The 21,833-nt window shown below is 38.0% G+C and overlaps 1 protein-coding gene across 3 annotated transcripts in view; it reads left to right on the plus strand.

Moving 5' to 3' along the window:
* Scaper (S-phase cyclin A associated protein in the ER) overlaps nt 1–21,833 on the plus strand; it is a 467,165-nt gene that overhangs the window by 231,392 nt on the left and 213,940 nt on the right. For all 3 annotated transcript variants that reach the window (XM_050119436.1, XM_050119434.1, XM_050119435.1), the window contains one exon: nt 12,175–12,311. In XM_050119436.1, coding sequence (XP_049975393.1) covers nt 12,175–12,311 — 137 coding nt within the window. The remainder of the gene's footprint in view (nt 1–12,174; nt 12,312–21,833) is intronic.

The raw sequence follows: 21,833 nt of genomic DNA on the forward strand, positions 1-21,833 counted from the left end.
TGGGGAGATGCTCGAAGAATCTTCCTTTCTGTGCTCTGCCATGGGATTAGGTGAAAGGCATTTGAACCTTATCTAACAAGCTACTGTAAGCAGTTTTGTCAGCACAGTTATTTAGTGTGCTCAGGTTCTTTGCTACTCTGTGCTTGGCAGTTAACTTTTAGCATTATACATGAGAGTCAGTCTAGAAAGGTGATTGGATCGATGTATACCTATCACTTCTAGTAAAGTAGCACATTGTTTTTATGTTCCTGCAGGAGATGGTTTTCTTCCATATTTACACATTTAAATATCAGTAGCATATGCTATTAGTATATGACTACTATGCAAGAAATGTGTTGATTTTAATTTTCACTCTTAAATACTTAGAAATAATATTGTGATTTCATTTACTATTTTTGTTAAAGCAGGAATTTCAAAGTTCATGTATACGTGTTATTTGTGTTTGTGTAGTGACTGTCTTCCAAACCGGTTATTGTGGTGAATTTATAGCATGTACAGTAGTAGACAGAAAAGTCTGCTAAACCCCTGTGTCCTCATTGCCAGCCTTCCAGTGACAAATTCAAGATGACGCCTTACTCAGTGACATTTCATTTATGTCCACTAAATCTGTTTTTGAAATCTTTTGCAGTGATTTTTAAGTTGTGGCTCCTTTTAGGGGTATAATTCTGACTATAGAAACCTAGGGCTAAGTATATATTAACAGAAATTGAAAATTGAAATTTGTGCCCTAGCAATGTTGAAGCATGCATGGGCAGCCCATATGTGGCGGTTCTGTTGAACTTGTCCATATTGGGTTTCATGGTCTAAGTTGATGAGGATGACTGACCAGGTCTCTTCATCAAGAGGACACCATCTCATTACAGCTGGTTGTGGACCCACCATGTGGTTACTGGGAATTGAACTCAGGACCTTTGGGAGAGCTCTTAACCCCTGAGCCATCTCTCTAGCCCCACCAATCAGTGGTGATTACTTTTTTAAATGGCTTTCCCACTTTAAATTTTTAATTGCATTTATCTACTTAGTGCAGGCATTCATTCGCCTCTCTCTCTCTCTCTCTCTCTCTCTCTCTCTCTCTCTCTCTCTCTCTCTGTGTGTGTGTGTGTGTGTGTGTGTGTGTGTGTGTGTGTGTTAGGGCATGCATATGTGGAAGTCAGAGGTCAACTTGGAGGAGTTTGTTCTCTCCTCCCACCATATGGGTCCTGGGTAGCTAACTATAGGTCATCATACTCAGAAGCAGGTTCCTTCTGCTGGCTGAGCCTTCTCACTATGCCTTCTCACTATGCCTTGAGACATATTTTTTATTAGATTACTTAGAAAGTGCATAATGGAATAAGTTTTACCTTTCATCAGTGTTTTGCTTTTTATCTTTGAGAGTGATGAACACATTTCATTATTTTGTGGCATAAAATGCCATTACCTAAAAGGCCAATGGTCATCTTTCTTGCCTGAAGATACTTGATTTGTTTATTTGTTTTCTTCTCTAAATGGTATTTTTTTTCCTTTGGAGCCAGAAAATTTGAGAAGTTACGTCTTGATATTATCCATTAAGATTTTTTATTTTTGGAGATAAGGTCTTATTTTGTAGCTCAGCCTGACCTGGCAACCTCAAACTCTAGGCACTACCCTAACCTCAGTCTCCCCAGTGCTGTAATTATAGGTGTGAGTCCCTAGTTTGTTTTTACTATTGTTTGTTTGTTTAGGATTGTATTTAGTCTTTGTCCCGGTAACTTTGGCACTTGACATTGCTAATGTTGTGTTTTTACTTTTGCATTAAGTAAGTTTTATAAAACCATTTAGAAGGAGTTGTGACTCAGCATAGTCCTTGCTGTGTGTTGGAAAAGAAGCTGGCTGGCTTTCTCAAGAGTCCTGTTGTCTCCCTGGTCTTCTCTCACCTGGGCGCTTACCATTGTTGTCTGAGTGAAGTGGAAGGCCTATCCCTTGCATGAAGCCGTGGTGGCTGAGTTTTGATAGCATGTATGGCCTGTCCTTCAAATTGACCTTCATAATGAAGCTCACCTGGAGATGAGCTAATCACCTTTCTCCTTCCCAGATCCTGTTCTCAGGTGACTTGATGATGCCTTCACTGGACAGTGACCATGACTCCTATGGATGTGATGTTAGTTTGTCCTCACTTGTTTTGAGGCTCATTAGCATTCCTAGTTACTTCGTTTTGGTGTAAATTTTTTTTGGAGAGTTTTGCTTTTTTATTGAATTTCTCTATTTGGATAAAGTGATTCAGATAATCTGAAATTCTACTCCTATTGTCAGCGTTTTCTCAGACTCCTGCCCGATAAGGATTTTAATGACAAAACTTCCTCAGAAATTTACTGGGATTTTCCTGAGCTGGTCCTTGGAGATTGAAGTCTTTTAAACTCTTTCAAGTTCGTGACTGTAAAAGCAAACTGGTTGTTCATTTCCCAGCCACTCAGACCCAAATTATCAACAAAAGCTATATTAATATAACACTGTTTGGCCAATTGTTTAGATGTTTTCCTAGCTAGTTCTTACATCTTGAATTAATCCATTTCTATTAATCTGTGTATTGCCACTAGACTGTGGCTTACTGATGCCGGCATGTTACTCCTTTGGCAGCTACATGGTGTCTCTCTGACTTTGCCTACTTTCTCTCTGTTTGGATATCCCATTTGGCTGTACTCTGCCAAGCCATTGGCTGAAACAGATTTATTCATTATCCAATAAAAGCAACACATATACAGAATGACATTCCACATCATCTCCCCTTTTCTGTCTAAATAAAAGGGAAGGTTTTAATGTTAACATAGTAAAATTAAATATAACAAAACAATTATCAGGAGAGAATTATAGTTACAATATTTAGTCCATTTTTCATTTGGCAAACTAAGGAAATATCATCTATCTTATCTTTAATTTATCCTATATAATAACTAAGGAAAGCTATAACTATCTGTTTTTAACTCTTCAAAAACCCCAGGCGGATATAATATTACCTAAGTAAATAGGAAGTGCATTTTAAGCAACTTCCAAAGTTCTAGAATTGTCAAAGACATCTTTTTACCTGAACAGTCACCCAAAGTTTTTCTGTAACATTGGGGCACCGATCTTCAGCCCACAGGCCCATAATATCTGGCAGACTTTTTGGTGAAGCTGGAAATTTGAAGATCTGTTCTGCCTTGTACTGACAGAGTTTATCAGTTGCTTTTTTTTGTGTGTGTCCTGTAAAATGTCTGGCAGTTTTTTTTCATAAAGGAGAAACTCCGAAGGACCATCTTGCTTTTTTTTTTTTTAACAGTCATTTTTCTGTAGGTCCTGCATGCCCAGTATGCCCAGTTCATACAGCATACTGTCAAGCAGTACAGGCAAAAGCTGTTTCTTGCCCAAATGGCTAGCCATGTCATATTGTAGGCAAATTCCATAATGAGTGTTTTCAATGCTGATCAACTTCTCTGAAGTAATTGGTGCTGCCAGAATCTGCATACATGTCTAACTTTCGAGAAAAGTGTAAGTTTTTAAAACATGTTAAATGCCATATTCTATAGGTCTTTGAAAGATTTTAAAACTACCTATCCATCTGAAATCTATCTCTGTACAACTAGAAAGCCTAACTAACATGACTACAAGCCTTTTTATCATTATAGATTATTACCTATTAATCTGTAATTTTAATTATACATTACATTTTAAAATGAGTTATATAAACATTAATACTTTAAATAAGAGTAGAAATATACATATAACAAAATTGATCTTGAATTTGTATCAATAAACCAAAATCCATACCCATGTAAAATACTCATTTCTATATCATATACACCTTTATTATTATTATTATTATTGGAAATTGACCATTAAACATTTAAGACTAACCCTTTTAAAATGAAAACAAACATTTATAAATAGCCATTTTGGGAATTTGGGTCTAGTTTTCTCCAAACTGCTTACTGCTTTTTGTGGGGTGAAATATTTTTAGGGTTCATGGAAAACTTTAGGGGGTCTTCTTTAATCAAACCACATTAGCCTGAAAGGAATCCATACATTCTCATCTTTTGTGGAAACAAAAGCAGAACCTCTTTTCCAAAGAAATATATCCTTAGACTTAAATTTTGAAGTCAAGATAACTTTAAAATATATATGGTTGTTTAGCTTAGCAGTCTGTACAATGAAATGTCTCTCTGTACTTAGCTTGATTTACAGTAAAACAATTTAAAGAAAACACAATAATATGCATAATCTAGACTTACTGTGTGTGTACTCTTTTATATTAGTTTTACTGTCTCTTTAAAGATTTTTTTATTTTTTAAACCTATTTCTTTTTATAACTGTCTGTACTCTTTTTCTTCTCTCTCCCAAGCCTATGTACATTTATCCAATACTATGATCTATTCAAATTATTTTGTATATGTAGACATAATTTGACCAGGAGTGCTTTTTTTTTTAATGCTAAGTGAGCATGGCTAGGATCAACTCCGTGGCCCTGCCTGTTTGTTCCACCCAGTCCAACAAGGTGGAGGCATGTTCACTGCCTCTGCGAGTTATGTGCACCACCCCAGCTCCAGGGGCACAGCAGGTCTTTGTCACCATTAAGCAATTTGTAACACACTGTTCACAGACCCCATTTAAATGCAGGACCTCCCAAAAGAGCCATAGTTCATTCTGCTAGCACAAACCAAGAAGTCAGATCTTAAAGAAGCTGAGTAATTTTTGCCGCTAACATTGAGTCAGGAAGATTTCTCTTAAAGGAGCTGTGCCTTTTCTTGACACCAGCAAACAGAATCTATCTGAAAAAATGTGGCTACCAAGAAGCTGTGCCTAATTCTGTTCATTTGTGTCAAGAATTTCTTCTCAGGATCTCTCAGTTTTTATGTGGATGTATTTGCCCCACGTTGGCGAGTCATTTTATAGGCAGAGACTGCTCGCTCGTTTCCCAACTGCTCAGACCTGAATAATTACACAGAAACTATTTTAACTACAATACTGCTTGGCCTGTTAACTCAGGTGTCTTTCTAGCTAGCTCTTACTTCTTAAATTAACCTAATTCTATTAATCTGTGTATGGGCACAAGCCTGTGGCTTACTGGGCAGCTCCATGGTGTCTTCCTGACTCAGCCTGTTCTCTCTATATCTCTGTTTGTATTTCCCACTTTGACCTTTGCCATAGGTCGAAGCAGCTTTACTCATCAACCAATAAAGCAACACATACACAGAAGGACATTCCACATCACTTGTCCCTGTCAATACTCACTTACTGTATAGTTCCTTCCTGGTTTGATGTAAAACAACTACTTATTGTACCCAATAGTGCAGTCTTTTTAAAATCAAATGGTTATCTTGAGTAAGGAGAGAGAAAAGATGATCTTGCTCTTACAAAAAAGCCAAACATAAATACATGAGTATTTGTTGTACTGCTACCTTTTATATCAAAAGTGTTAAGCTCCCCACATGATTAATAATTAGACATCAGCAAGATTGTATGTAGCTGTGAAATACAACACCCACACTCACTAACTTTGGTTGTAGAAAAATTAGTGGGAAGAGTATATATTTTGAATATCTAAGGAAAAACAACTCATAAAGTATTAAGGTACATCCAATTTTGTTACACACACACACACACTATGAAAAGGATGCAAGTGGGACCCTGACTGGCTAGCCCACAATGGGTGAGAGACAAACATGGCCAGGCAGATAGAACCTAAGTGGAAAGTTTTATTGGAAGAAGGGAAGGGCATGGGGAAAGGGACGGGAGAGAAGGGAAGAGAAAAGAAAGAGAGAGAAACAGAGAGAGAAAAAGAGAAGAAACTGGAAAGTCCTGCCTGCCCCTTCAGAAGAGCACCAAGAAAGAGACTAGGAATGGGCAGAACTTGTCTCTTAAAGGACCTTTGTACTTTCATAGTGACATAGCAGCCATAGGACCCTGGGATGGTTAGAGTACTGCCTAGGTTCATCCTGTAGATGACAGGAGGCAGTATAATGCCTGAATTTTAATGAGGGGAGCAGAGGGGAAGGGGGAGGAAGAATAGAGAGGGAAAGGAGAATAAACATCTTTAGAATATATTCTATAATAATAGTTATTTGGGGTTGCTAAGAGTCATAGGATTTTTCCTTTTAATTTTATTAATTTTTCTATGCTTAACATGTATTGATTTTGTACTAAGTAAAAATTTTAGTCAATCAAATAAACACATTTTTATTCTTAATTTTGAGATTTTAAATAAGTTGGTGTGTATGCGTTGTATATACAATACATATGTAAATGTATTGTATGTTTTAAAAGTATGATTCTTTGAGGGTTTTACTCTATACCAGTATATTCATAGTATAACCTAGGATGGCTTCAAATTCATGACAACGCTCCAACCTCAACCTTCCAAGTGCTACTATTACAGGTGTGCATCACCATACCTGACTAAAAAAGTAAGGTTCTTTGTAGTTCTGTGTAGTTAGACTTTATTTGTCTTGCCAGCCAACTCCCAAATCATGGCATGGAGGCTTATTGTTAATTATGAAAGGTTGGCTGATAGCTTAGCCTTGTTTTTAACTGGCTCTTATAACTTAACTCATTTTTATTAATCTGTATTTTGTCCTGAGGCTCATTTATCTCATCTATGTACTGTCTATCCTATCCTGCTTTTCTGCTTCTTCTGTGTCTCTTGGCATCTCATGGCATCTCCACCCTTCTTTCCAGCATGCTTTCTGCCCCCAAAATCCTGCCTAGCTATTGGTCATTCATCTTCTTATTAAACCAATCAGAGTGACATATCTTTACATAATATAGTCAAATATCTTGGAACAGTTCTAGTTAGGGTCTAATTCTTTTTGTAGAATGTCTTTCATTGGGTATAGGACCCTTAAGGATCTCTAATAGAGATATAAATGGTATATATGCATCTGAAAATAATATAATTGGGCCTTTTATAAAATGTCATTTGGGGCATTCTCGTTAGTAGTGTAGGAATAGAAATGGCATATAGAGTGTAGCCTGTATAAGCAGTAGAGGGAGAAGGGATGTAGAGTATTGACAATAGGTTGTCTTGTGCAGGTCTTTCATACAGCCACAGCCTCTGCAAATTCATATGTACAACAGTCCTGTTGTATCTGGAAACCAGTGTTTCCACATTTCCCTCTGGCTCTTACCATCTTCCTACCACCCCTTCCACACAGATTCCTGGTCACTGAGTGGGAGGGCTTTGATGAAGACATCCCATTTAAGACTGAGTTCTCCAGAGTCTCTCACTCTCTGCACATTTCCAGTTATGAGCCTCTGTCTTAACTCCCATCTATTGCAAGAAGAAGCTTCTCTGATATGGGTTGAAAGAGGCACTGATTTATGGTATAGTAGTGTGTCATTAGGATTCACTATATTTCTGTGTTCTTCTGGCACAATAACAAGTTCAAGGTAGACTGTGTCCCAGTGTTAATCCTGGGATTCACCAGAGAAGAACCATTGAGGCAAGCTTTAATTAATTACTGACCAGGATGGTCTTTTGTTAGGACCACTCCCTGGGATTCCCAGCTGAGTGATCCCAGGACATGTGTTGTAGGGCTTTTAAAGAACAAACCCATATGGCCACCCATATTTTCCCTGTGACTTGACTGTTATTTTCCAAGAACTACAACTCCCAGCATTCCAGAAAGTTGCAAGTTCCTTGGGCAGGTGGGCTTACAGGTTAACGTTACTTTTAAGTCTTTAAAAGTTAGGAGGAGTAGACAGGGAAACCTACTCCTACCCAAGAAGCCATTTGCAAATGATACCTGTTAACATGGGGACAGTTGATTTTCTCCAGTGGAGTGTCATTGGGTGTAGCAACCACTCCAGGCCCAGTAGGTGACCTCAGTGATGTGTGTCTGTGTGTCTGTCTGTACTGTTTGTTTTGTCTTATCATTTTTTTTGTTTTATTAGTTTTTTTGTTTGTTTTGGTTTTTGTGGAGTTTTTTGCTGTTGTTTTTTTGTTTTGTATTTTGAAAGGGAGGTGGGGAGGATCTGGGAGGGGTTGGAGAGAGGAAAACATGATCAAAATATTGTATGAAGAAAATTAAGTAAAAAAAAATCCTTGGAAAACCAAAATAAGCAAACAACAACAATAATAATAATCAAAGCGAAACTGGTGGAAGGTTGCAAGCTTCTTCCCTGAAGTCCAGATTGTTAGGTGGGGTTGATGAAGGTGGTGTGGAAATGAAGGAAAGCACAGCTGGCCTCTGCAGAGGTAGAATTGTCCCTTTAGTCACAATCTCAAAGGAAGTAGAGACTCAGCAAATGGCACTGGGAGCTTGGAGGATAGACAGTTCCGTCTGCAGCGTGCCCTGCAGCCTCCAAGTGGTGGATCGAATGGAGGTTGGTGTATTGGTCCCTGAAGCCTCTTGGGTCCTCACTGTGCACAGAAGTTATCCGTCAAGTCCATTTCTTGTTTGCAGTTTCTCAGCCCATCTGAGGCTTTTCCATCAGTAACCCTTTAAGATAAAGTTATCTGGAGAGATGGCTCGGAGGTTAAAAGAACTGGCTACTCTTCCAGAGGTCCTGAGTTCAATTCCCAGCACCCACATAGTGGCTCACAACCATCTGTAATAAGATCTGATGCCTGTTTCTGGCCTGCATGCAAACATGCAGTCGAGACTCTGTATGCATAATAAATAAATGAGTCTTTAAAAAATGTCCACTTTTTGGTAACGCTACCAAAAATTTAACCAGAAAAATTAAACAAGTAAAAGTTTGAAGCAGGAGCTAGGTTTAGTGGCACATGCCTGAAAGCACAGCACCAGGAGGACCATGAATGTATTTAAGGCCATTGTAGTCTCTGTAGTTAGTTTTAGAAATGGATTGACTTTTCAAAAGTACACTTATGTATCTACACGTATATTTACCACTTAGATCATTGCTTTTCATTAGTGCCAAAGTATAAAGGTCTTCTCTGAGACAGGCAATGTTATCAAATCATCCTTCTACTTGTGAAAAATAGCCTTTTGGGTGGAAGGTCTGTGAGTCTTCCTTTTTTCCTCATTTTTTCTCCTCCTCCTTTTCTTATGATGCTATGAGAAGAATATGAGCTTGTTTCCACAGTTGAAACTCATTTCAAAGCTCTAACACAGAAAACCAACAGTATAGGCTCTATAGCCAACATCTGGTTTTGGTCCCTGTTCCTCCATCAAAGTTTTAACTGTCTTGCTTTGGACACTTTAAGACTGTTCTATTACTTGACGTGGAGAAAGTAAAATTATATCCCTTCTACTTGTGCTCTAATTTTAGTTCTAAGGACTAAATAAATAGTTCTCTGTGTGAAACACTTTGCTAAACCTGTATTGTGTAATATTTAACACATAAAAGTGTGTGCCATATGCCAGGCACAGTTTTAAAGAGAAAGTTTGTTTTATCGGGGACGATAGGTAAATATGTGCTGTTATGGAAGCTCCAGGAGAAAACAGAGTAAGGAGCTAACCAGCAGTAGAGGCCATTGCTAAAGAAAATAGAGTAAGGAACTAACCAGCAGTAGAGGCTAATGCTAAAGCGCTAGAAGGTTTTTTTTGGGGGGGGGTGCTTTTGATTTTTTGAGACAAGGTGTCTCTGTATAACAGCCCCCTGGCTGTCCTGGAACTCACTATGTATATCAAGCTGGCCCGAACTCACAGAGATCCACCTGCCTCTGCCTCCTGAATGCTGAGATTAAAGGCATGCGCCACCATTGCCTGGCTAAGATTATTTTAGTTGAGAACATGCACATCCTGGTGAAAGACTACTATTGGCTAAGAAACAGCATGCAGAGTTCTGAGACAGTAATGTTTCCGAGGAGTTTGGGGAAGAGGAAATCTGATTGTGGTTTTACTGGAAACAAGTGTGACGGCTATGGTGCGAATGATGTCAGAACTTTGTGAACTGTGGCACGAAAAGTACATTTTACCCTTGTATGATAAAAATAAACAAGTATATGTGTAGTGTGTGTACACATAGGTGTGAGTTGCAGTCACCTGTGTGCATGTGGAGGTCAGAGGTCAACTTCAGTTACCGTTCTCTATTGCTCTACACCTTGTTGGTTTTTTATTTGTTTTTTTTTTTTTTTTTTTGACAATCTCTCAATGAAACCAGAATTTATTGTTTTCACCTGGACTAATTGAAGGAGGCTCTGGTATCTGCCTGCCTGTATCCTCAGTGCTGGAGCTACAGCCACTTGTTGCCACACCTATACCTGGCTTTTACATTGGTGCTGGGCTGCTAACTCAGGTTCTTATGTTTGCACAGCAAGCACTTTGACCACCAAGCTTTCTGTCTAGTCTTGTCCCCCAAGGTTTATAGTAAACATGTATAAATGTATTACATTTATAGTAAACATGTATTTAAAGTTATGGCATTTGATTTTACAAAAAGGGTACAAGTATACTTCCCTCCTCCACAGACTGTGGAAAAGATATTTAAAGATCTTTTCTTTTAAATGTACATGATTTTTTCCCTTCCCATCTTCCCTTCTATATTGCACCCCCTCCAGCACTTCCCATGTTTTCACAGTGTCTCCCTCTCAAATTGATGGCTTCCTTTTCTTTGATTATTATGTAATGTCAAGAAGCCTTGTGATGAAAGAGTCTTGGGGAGGAGGAAGTGATCTATAGGGCAAAGGCTGGAAGAAAGATACGGAGAGTGGGCCTTGATGTTGGTTCCATAACAAGGATAGTTTGCAGTTTGATTAGGGTTGGTAAAGCAATTGCTAGACTAGTGAACTCAAGAGAAACAGAGTTAAAGAGGTAAAGGCAGAGAGGTTAATACACTTCCAACACATTCTGCTGTCCTAAGGTAGTAGCCTAGGGGAACAAGACAAAAGATCTCTTGGAGCCTGGCGGTGGTGGTGGCATGCCCTTAATTCCCAGCACTCGGGAGGCAGAGGCAGGTGGATCTCTGTGAGTTCGAGGCCAGCCTGGTCTACAAGAGCTAGTTCCAGGACAGGCACCAAAAAAAAAAAAACAAAAAAAAACAAAAACAAAAAAAACTACAGAGAAACCCTGTCTCGGAAAAAAAAAAAAGGTCTCTTGGATGAGTTAAATGGAAAGTATTTAAGTGACTTAAGTAGAAAGAAAAGTTTGAAGAATCAGAGAGAAGGAATAATATCTTGTGTACATTTGGGAGTCTTAATCCTAACCGGAGCATGAGCGTGCTTATAGAATAATGGGAAAAAGACAAAGTGTATAGGCACATAGAGTGATTGGTAAATTGGTCATGGGAGTATATGCAACTTCTAAATAATGCTACTTTTCTTAGTTAAAGAAACATGGGTTGCAACTGAGACATAAGCAAGGAAGGAAGAGGATAACATATATTTGAGATTTGAAGTGTTGGTCTGAAAACACTTTCTAGGAAGATGAGCATGTGAACTAGCTAATAATGTATGTGTGCTTAACTGCCTGGCATTTGTGCTTGAGGTACAGTGTCCTAAAACAGTAGAGAATTTAGCAGTTTCTCCTATAGATACATTAATCTTCTGTAGCTACAGACACAGAATAGGTGGAGAGCTAGATGTAGAGTTGGGATTAGCTGTGTGGGTGTGAATGAAGAGAGAGGGAGAGGAGCTGAGTACCTGAAATGAGGTAGTTCCAATGAGAAGGCATAACATCTAAGACGATGAGAAGGGAAGAAATCAAATGCTGTGTTCCAGCCCAACCACAGCTGTCTTTAGTGCTATATTTCCACTCTCCCTCTGGCATGTGTTCTCTGAGATGACCTTCCTCTTCTTCCCCTTTCTCTACTCTTGTCCAGATGGACACATACAAATCCAGCATCTGTTCAGACCCTATTCACCATTGAAAGCACAGCAAATGCTGTGCTACCTGCTTGCCGTCTTCCCTCTTCACCCTCAGTGAGTGCTGGCTTGTCTTCCCCTCGGCTCCTACAGCACATTAAATGACTAACTTGTATGGTGCTATAAGTGTGTGTGTGTGTGTGTGTGTGTGTGTGTGTGTGTGTGTGTGTTTTAACTTCCCCTTTGTACCTGTGTGTCCATGTATCCTTAGTTTATAGTACATTTTATGTTCACCAAACATTTGATGAGTCATTGAAAATCTCAAGTAAACAGATTCTTCAGTGTTTTTCAAAGCAACTGTGAAAGCCATTATTGTCTAGGAGTTACTTTTAGTTTCTTTTCCAACCTGTGTACTACTCTCTGGTGATCTTGCATTGTTTTAAAATATCATCACTGTCATCATTGTGTTTATTATTTTGCAGGAACATCTGTCTTTGAAGAAATACGTTGTTGACATTGTGATTGAAAGTGCAGCTCCATCAGAGCCTGGGAAAGATGGAGAAGAACGGCAAAAGAATAAGAAAAAAGCTAAAAAGATAAAGGCACGAATGAACTCCAGGTAACATAAATGTCCTTAAATATAAAACAAAAGCTCTAAGGGATGGGTCATTTAGTTTAATGGAATAAAAAACATTTAAACTTCTTTGCTTCAAAAAGCTTTGGAAATAACACTGATGAACCTAATTTATAGCCACTTTCTTTGATTGAGAAAGAAAGCAGAGTATTGATCCAAAGCCCTCACTTTCACCTGCTAAAGGGCTCTTCTTATAATTAGATGCCAAGGCCATGCCAAACTTGTGTCTCTTCCTGCATACAATAGTACATTTAAATATTTGTAAACTAAGCCTATTATTCTTTCCAACTATTGATTTTTAAATGAAGTATCAAAGAAAATCAATAGCAATCAACAAATAGAAGTCAGCTGGCTGTGGTGTCAAAGCCCCATGACAGGGTTTAATTAATTTGGTTGCCTGTCACAAGAGGAAAAAGTTCAAGAAATATCTTAAAATGGAAAGCGAGTTATCAGACCTGTAGTTTATCATCAACCTACAAAGTGACATCTGAGACCAGACAGCTGTGTATTACATTACCTCACAAGCTTTAAGTGTCACATGGTGACTGATGGGTCTTGTTTGAGGACACAAATACAGTTCTTTCTTATTTGGTACCTGTAGGATTTGAGAGAAAACATTCTGAACCTTACCTTTTATCATGAGTGTCCCAAAAGTTGGCAACTCTTAACCTGTGGAATTATTTAGAAAAATGTGGAACTTGTCTGTAGTTCCCATGTCCAGATTGGGATCTGTCAAGGAATCTGTTTCATCTCACAGAGTCAGACTTAACTTTAGAGTGATTTGTTTCTTTGACAGTGAATAGTTAGAAACCAAGTAATGGTTTTTATGATTTGACTTCACAAAGAAGAAAGTGCCATTCCTTGTGTATAATCTTGTTTATGAATTTCTTGTGTATAATCTTTTGTTTGTTTGTTTGTTTGTTTGTTTTTGGTTTTGTGAGAAAGGTTTCTCTGTGTAGCTTTGGAACCTGTCCTGAACAGATTGGCCTTGAACTCACAGAGATCTGCCTACCTCTGCTGAGGCCTGAAATTAAAGGCATGCACCACCACCACTGGACTCTTGTGTATAATCTTAAAATGAGTTTTTATGGGTCGTTTATGCAAAGAACAGAAAAGACTTTCTTGAAGTTAGTATTTGCAGATACTGTGTGTATCCTAAGAGTTGTTTCGTAGTTTACTTCAGGGTAAACTTGATTTGAAGTTTCTGATGAGAACTTTTGACTGCCGTCTCATGTATACTTGTTGTTTGATTCCCTTCTCTTGTCTGTGTACACTCACCACTATGTCCTGGTTGTATATGCCCTATAGTTGCTGATTACCAAGTTTACACCTTTAAGTGAAATTTAACGTGCCTAAAACAAAGTGCTCTCTGATATCCCTCTAACATCAGACCTCATTGTCTTCCCACTGCAAGGAATGAGCATTCTCTTGTCATTGTCCAGGTGAGAGCTCACTTGACATAAACTACATGTTCATTCTTACTTCAAATAAACTCACATGCTTTAAACTGTCTGCAGGAGCTCAGCCAGACACAGTCTCATCATGGGGAGGGAAGGAAGACACTGGGTCTGGAAAGTTGACTCAAGTGACCCAGGTTCATTCATAGTACCCACTTGGTGGCTCACAGCCATCTATAGCTCCAGTTCCAGGGATATCTGATACCCTCTTCTGGCATTCTAGAACACCAGGCATACACATGGTGCACATACATACATGCAGGCAGATACTCATATATGAAATAAAAGTAAATCGTTTTTAAATATAGACCACCTACATTGCCCTGAAGTTTCTTTGTCCCCTTCCTTCCTCTTTGTTTCCATCCCCTTCCTCCTTTCTCCTGACCTCTTTTCCACTCTCCTTTTGCTTTTTTGAAGGCGTAAGTCATAAACAATCCCACACCAGTTTGGAATTATGATTAATAGGGTGGTATTTATTTAAAGGGGAAAAAACTTACAGATCACCGTCCCAGACAACAGCCCTCTGCACAATCAGGAAGAAGTCTAGTCGCCAGAACCGGAGCAGGAAGCAAGAGAGCGAGAAGGGAAGTAGCCACTTTTTAAAAGGGAGAGAGACCACGCCCCAATGGGCTGGTATCTCAGCGGCTATTGGCTGGAGGAGCGGAAGGACCTCCCGCAACACTTTTTCCCCTGCGTTTCCCTTCTTTCCCCTACTCCCCTATTTCCCTTCTTTTTTCTCTTCCTCCTCTTCTCTATCTTCTTTCTCTTCCTATCCTTTCATTCCCCTTCCCCATTTTCTTTCCCTACCTTCCTTTATCTCCCATTTCCTTTCCCTTTTCTTCTCTTTTTTCTTCCCTCTCCTATTCCTTTCCTTCCCTTTCTCAGTGGATATTGAAACCAAAGTCTTACACATGACAAACCAATACAACCCTGAGTTGTCCACAGCTGCTTCATCATCCTCATCATCATCATCTTAAGACAGTATCTCTCTGTGTGGCTCTGTCTGACCCTGAACATTCAACAGTCCTCCTGCCTCTGCTTTCCAGAGTGCTGGGATTATAGGTGGGCCCTACCATACTCTTTTGTATGTCCTTGTACTCATTTTCTTACTACTTTGGCCTTTGGCAATCACTTACTTTTGGTAGCTTGTGAGTCCAGGTCATAAAACTACCTCCCAGAGTTTAGGTCAGAAGCCAGAGCATAGCAAAAGAAACTTAGAAAATTTCTTATCCGCGGGGCTATGGAATAAATTCACATGTGCTTTTCGAGTCATGTTCTTTATTCTTCTGCCTCTCTTGTCCTAATTATCTATAATTTCTTAGCTCCAATTCTTTATGTATTAAAATAAAATTTAAAAAATTTCATAAAATAAATCAAGCTTTATTTATTAAAATACAATTGAAATGCCACTATATTTTCCCTTTTTGTCTGAAATAAAGAAAAGGGCTAAAACTATAATAAGAAAACTATATACAATAAGTAAAATGACTATATATAATATATACAGGCAATAAATACTTCAACAGTGTAATTCTTTTATCCTAATTGTCTATAATTTCTTAGCTCTAATTCTTTAGTTCCAGTTCTGTAGTTCTAAATCTTTTTCTAATTCTCTATTTCAGTTTTTTCTACTTCTCTGTTCACCTAGTTTAAATACATTTTTTACAGAATGCTTGAAGCAATAATAAAAAAAATTACAAGAGTTCCATCTCATTGGTGAAAAGCACATTCCTTTGGATCAGTGATAAGGGCAGAGCCCTTTACCATGGCAATGCAAAGTTTCAAGGTTTCTGGAGATCAGGGACATGGTACCCAGAGAGATAGGCTATGAGACATAGTTCTTTTGTTAGCTAGACTTGGCAAATGAAGAATTGTCATGAATTTTTAGGCTTATGTTAATAACCTTGGTTAGCCACTTGCAGCCCTTGAACTTGTGCATAGCTGTAAAGTTTTAAACTTATGATGCATTTACAAAACCTTTTAGTCTAGTTTGAACTTGCTCTGAGGTGAAAGTGAGCTAATTGTGTGCAGTTAGTCTGAGAAAAAGGAACAAAACAGGTTTTTAAGTGCCTCATAGTCCTCATGGGACAATAGATCTAGTTATAAAACATATCTTAGTATATTTCTATATATCAGAATCATACAGATTAATGAGAAGTCATCTTCCTGACCATCCACAGATATATGTGTGCTCAGTTAGATGTGATATTTTCCCATGTTAAACACACAAGCAGTGGGGAAACACCCAAAACTATTTTAGGGAAGAAATAAAGTGACTTGTGAGAGAAATTATAGACAGAGACAAACAGTTATCAGCAGCCAGTGAGCCCATGGCTTTTCCAAGTGGGGCTCGCCATCAGAGAATCACTCATCTGATAGGTTGGCCTGTTGAACACTAGTTATCACCTTCTGTATACTTCTGTGGCTTCTGATAACTTACAGGCTTTCTGTAATTATGAACTACCTTGTTGCTCTATAAATTCTTCTATTCAAAATCATGCTCTTTTGCTGCTGTCTCTTGCTGAATAATTTTTTCTAGATATATCTGTATTTTTGATCAATACAATTTGCTTCCTTTCACTATTGAACATATGGATTATAGGATAGTATCATAATATTTGTCCAGTTCTCTTTCAATAGACATAATTGAGTTTGTAGTTTAGACATTTTTAATAAAGTTCATGCCAACTTACTCTTTGGTCAAGCCTAATATTTTCATTTCTTTTGGGTAAATAACGAGAAATGTAATTGCCAAAGTCCCGCATCGTGGTTGTTCTAATTTATTCTTGCAACACCAATCTATGGAGGTTCCAATTGCCCCACAATTTTTCAACATTAACTGGTGCAGTTTTATGTTTGTAGCCTAATTATAATGGATATGTGTCCTACTGATCTTCTAATAGCAGTTCACTGCGACTATTCATTGTTATTGAGGATCTTTTTATGTGCTTTTTAACCTATTAGTAGCTTTCTTTATGAAGCATGTGTTTCATATTTCTCCCCATTTTGAATAGTGACCTATCATTTTATTTTTTTAGTTGTGTTTATACATTCTGGCTATACATTCTTTGGCAGATACGTGAATTCAAGATTTTTTTTTCTCACTGGGTATTGGTGGTGCACACCTTTAATCCCAGCACTCAGGAGGCAGAGGCAAACAGATCTCTGTGAGTTTGAGTTCAACCTGATCTACAGAGTGAGTTCCAGGACAGCCAGGACTGTTATATAGAGAAACCTTGTCTCAGAACCACCCTCCCCCATTTTTTCTCTTAATATGGAACATATGTGTATATATATTTTTATTTGATACTTTTGAGTATCTGTGTGCATGTGGATATGTATGTAGACATGCCTGCCATGTGTGTGCCAGCCAGAGATAACTTCATGTGCTGTTCCTCAGGCACTGTCCACTTTGATTTTTAGATAAAGTCTCTGACTGTCTTGGAACTAACCACTTAGACAAGATGGCTGGCTAACTGGCCCTGGGGATCTTTTGGTCTTTTCTTACCCAGCTCTGGGAATACAAATATGCACCATCATGCCTGACTTTTATATATAGCTTGTGAGGATCAAGTCGAGGGCCTCATGACTTCATGAGAAACACTTTACATACTGAACTGTTTCCTCAGAATCCTATATGTGCTAACTTTCAACAAGCAAATCCATCTGGCCTTGAACTTCTGAACTCCTGATTTTTCTACCTCTACCACTTAAGTTCTGGGTTTTCAAATGCGTACCACTATACCCAGACTGAAAGATTTTAATTTTAATAATGTCTATTTCATTAACTTTTTTCTTTTATATCTAATGCTTCTAAATATGTCTAAGAGGTATTTTCTGAGAAAAGCTTCTAAAAAAGCACCATATTTTTTTTAGTATGAGCCTTATTAATTTTAGATTTTTCATCTAGGTTTATGGCTCATCTCAGATAACTAATGGTAGTGATAGAAAATTCAGATTCTGGTATATTTTTTCACATAGATAGTTATCCTAGCACTATGCTTTGAAAATATTTTTCTTCATTATTTTATTTTAGCGTCTTGATGATTTTTTTAAGGCTGACATGTTTTTCTGGATGAGTCTATTCTAGACTTCCTGTGCTATTCTATCTCTGGTTTTCTGTTTTGATAATTTCATAAAATTATTAATCAACCCTTTAATTGTAGAGCTGGATTTTCAGTTCTATTCTGTTCCGTTTGTATATTTGTCTATCTTTAAATTATCTTGATTGTCATAGCTTTATAGAAAGTCATTGAGTAAAGTGTCAGTTTATATCACTTGTACCCTCCCTGCTTATATCACTCTCCCCTTCCAACTTCTCCCAAGCCTGCTGCTATGCTTCCTGCCATGGTGATCATAGACTAATCCTATGAAACTGTAACAAAGTCCCCAGTTAAATGCTTGCTTTATAAGTAGCCTTGGTTACTTTTCACAACAAAAGAACACTAGCATAGACACATACACACACACTCACATGAACACATGCACACAATATCTATAACCTACTGAGTCCATTTAGCCTTGTGTATGCTTGTGTTCAGGGCTAACCATGTGGGATTGGACAACACATGTCAGAGCCCATCCCTGGAGGCAACTGATTCTGCCATTTCAACTGCCATTGAAACCTTGCATCTCTACATCTAGGGGTGGGACCTAGAATTTCCCATCTACATTGGCATGTCAGCCATTGCCATATTAGTCTTCATCACGTAACCATATTGTTAACAGTTCATGAGAGTATTTTGTCTGTCATATATAGGTAGCGCAGTCTATCAACAAAAGGTGACTTGGGCCTCTGACTCTCAAAATTTTTCTGCTTCCTCTTCTGTAACTTTTTCTGAGCCTTAGTTTTAGGGGTTGTATTGTAATCATATCAGTGGGGATGAGGCATCCCACAATTATTATTCTCTGTATTTTGAGCAGCTGTGTATCTGTTAATAGTTTTCATTTCTTGCAAAAAGCATCTTTGAGGAGTGAGAGCTACACTTACCTGTGAGTATAAGAATAGTTATTTAGAAACCAGAGCTTGTATTGGGCTAGGAAACTGGCAGTAATAGATTCTCCTATTGTGGCCTGTATCCTCTCTAGCTAGGTTTACAGCACCAGGCATGTATTTCATCCTGTAGAGTGTGTCTTAAGTCCAATTAGACATATGTTGGTTACCTCTAGGATAAAAGTTCCACTATTACACCGTTATAAATAACATGTAGGTCCAGTCCTTGCTGTTGTTGTCTCTTAGGCTTTATAGATGGATAGGAGTACTGCTTCTCCTTCTCCCTTGGCACTTGCATAGCACCTTCTGGTAGGTGAGAGCTAGTCCTCAAGGATGAGGCTTCCTGATCAGTTCTAGCTCAGTTCCTGTCAAGTCCTGTTTCTTCAACAAGAGGGCTTTACCTTCAAATTCTGGGAGGTGGCCGAGGGAAAAGGCAATTATCTATATTGTCTTTAGATCTCCTGACCAGCAACCGTAGAAGATGTTTCTGCTGAGTGGTGCTAGGAGTTTTCTTTCATATTTCAAGGATCATGGATAAAGTATTATCACCCCAGGTGGAGTGACTTCTTCAAACTTTATGTTTATGTATGTACATGCATGTATGCATTATTTGCAATATTAGGTAAACATACAACAATATGATTTCCTTATGAGTTTTCAAATATCCTTGGTGTTATTAATCATTTTCCTACCCTTATAATACCTTTACCACTTTGCAGTTCAAACCTCTTCACTTTTCCCAGTTACCCCTTCAGGGTACCTGCCATTCCTTACATAGAGCTCTCCCTCTACCCGCTTGGTCCCTTTTTACTTTACCAGCTTCTTTGAGTCTCTGGATACATTCTTTTAAAATTATGTCACTATGTACTTTGTATTATATATAAGCTTCTTAATAACTGTATAATCATGTATTGTTCATAGCAGTTTTATTTAGATATAATTCACATTTTATACAATTCACCCATTTTCAGTGTACAATTTGTTCTTTTATTACTAGTCTAAACCATTATAATGCAACTTCTTTTGTATATATTGTTCAGATCCATTTTCTTGTAGTTTAAAGAGGACTCATTTTGTTTATGTTCATATATCTTACAGTTTTCTGGTATATTTTTACTATCAAGACAGTACTAACCACAGTCAATGAGTTCTCCTTATCTCCTGTGTTTGCATAGGGTTGAATTTTTAGAATCTAAAGTGTGTGTATGTTTCTATAGTGTTTTATAAGACTGAATTTTGCTTATCTTAATTGTGCACACATAATTTTACCAATGAAGTAAAGTTTTGGTGATTTGTACTTTTCAGTTTGATAATCTATTTCACCAGACTTGTTGAATTTTAGCACAAAACTACTTAAAAGTATCTGGGCTTTATACTGCTTGTCCTGACTTTTTGGAACCCATTCTCTTTGGAGGGATATCTTTCTTAGCCTAGATATAATAGGCCTTGGTCCTTCCTCAAAGCAATGTGTTTTACCCTCTCTGAGGAGTGGATGGGGTGGGGAGGAAGGTAGAGGGAATGGGAGGAGGAGAGGGGAGAGTGGGAACTGGGATTGGTATGTAAAATGAAAAAAGATAGGTTTTTAATTAAAAAACAAAAAAGAAATCGAAAAATTCAGGATTTTATTCTGCTGCATAAGAGGTTGTCATTCCATCCCTACGGGTCAAAAGTTGAACAAATTCAGTAACTCATATCTATAACACATCATGACCGACCTCTATCCTCTAATCGGACAGAGAGACAGACATAGATGATTGCAACAATGACAGCAGAAATTCATGAGCAAAAGCTTCTGTGGGAAATATAACTTATGAATCCCTGAAGATTGCATGTAGAAAGCCATAGAGTTAGAAATTCTGAGCAGAACCCCCATTGTGGTGGCATTTATACTGTTTTTGAGGTTACCTTTTACAATGTGACTGTTTTCTCACAATGAATATTAGAGAAAATTACCCTTCTGCTTCTAGCAAGAAGAAGGAAATGGAATTCCTTTTTAAAATGTGACACAGCCCTCTGTTTTTAAGTTCTGCTGTGAGGAGATTGTATGTAATTAGGGCCTAACCTTGCTGAGGTTTTATCACACCGACTGATATGAAAATAAGGAAAACACTCAAGTTTAACTGGCTGGAGGATTCCCTTGGAAAAAGAGTAAAAGTATCCAATATAGCTCCATGCAGCTTTGCATGTGGCAGAAGAGAAGTGCTCAGCTCCACCCACTATATTAGTCATGTTCCTCTTAAGCAAGGGTGGAAAAGCTCGGAGACACCATCTGTTTGCAGTTCACAGGCATGGGCTCACCAGTAACCCGAGATATAATGATAGGACTGAAGAAGGCTTCCTCTATGTCCGCATTTTGCTACTAAATTATTAAAGCCTGACTAATAATAGGGTTTTTTTAAATGTAATTCATCATGTGTGACAATTTAGAAAAACTAGGCAAAGGAAAGGACAAAGACACTGGAGAGAGAAAGCATTAGAATCAGACTGAGGAATAGTAGAGGCTTGAAATGATAACATCATACTGGGAAATTAAAATAACCATATCTAGTAACTGAATTCTTAATGGAAAAAACAGGCATAATATGAGACAGATGGATAATTAAGTATAAAAATGGAAATTCTAAAAATTGCTGAAAAGAAAAACAAGAGGTGAAGAAGGTGGGACTCTGTCTCTACTTGCCATCGTGTTTGTTGGCATACATAGTCTCTGTGATTTAGCTATTTTGAGACTCTGGAATTCATTGACATCTTCAACGTCCAGGAGAAAGATTTAGAGAATGAAGTGGGTTAATTTCTCTCAATTTGAACTTAATACACTAGCACTTAACCAAGATTAACTCTTAATCAATAGTAGGCAGCCATATACACATTCTAGTAGTTTGTAAATAGTTTGAAGATTCCAGGGTGAGCAAAAATAACATTCTCCAGTAAAGTCCTCTGTTCTGATTACTGAGTGATCAGACAGGTAGGAACAAAGGGTGCAGTCACTACAGCACATTGCCTGCCATCTGCTGAAAGCCTTTTTTACTCTGCCTAAAGTATATGATCATGGATTTA

Source organism: Alexandromys fortis, unplaced genomic scaffold (assembly GCF_014885135.2).
Source record: "Alexandromys fortis isolate MF-2015 unplaced genomic scaffold, M_Fortis_MF-2015_v1.1 scaffold_167, whole genome shotgun sequence".
NCBI lineage: Eukaryota > Metazoa > Chordata > Mammalia > Rodentia > Cricetidae > Alexandromys > Alexandromys fortis.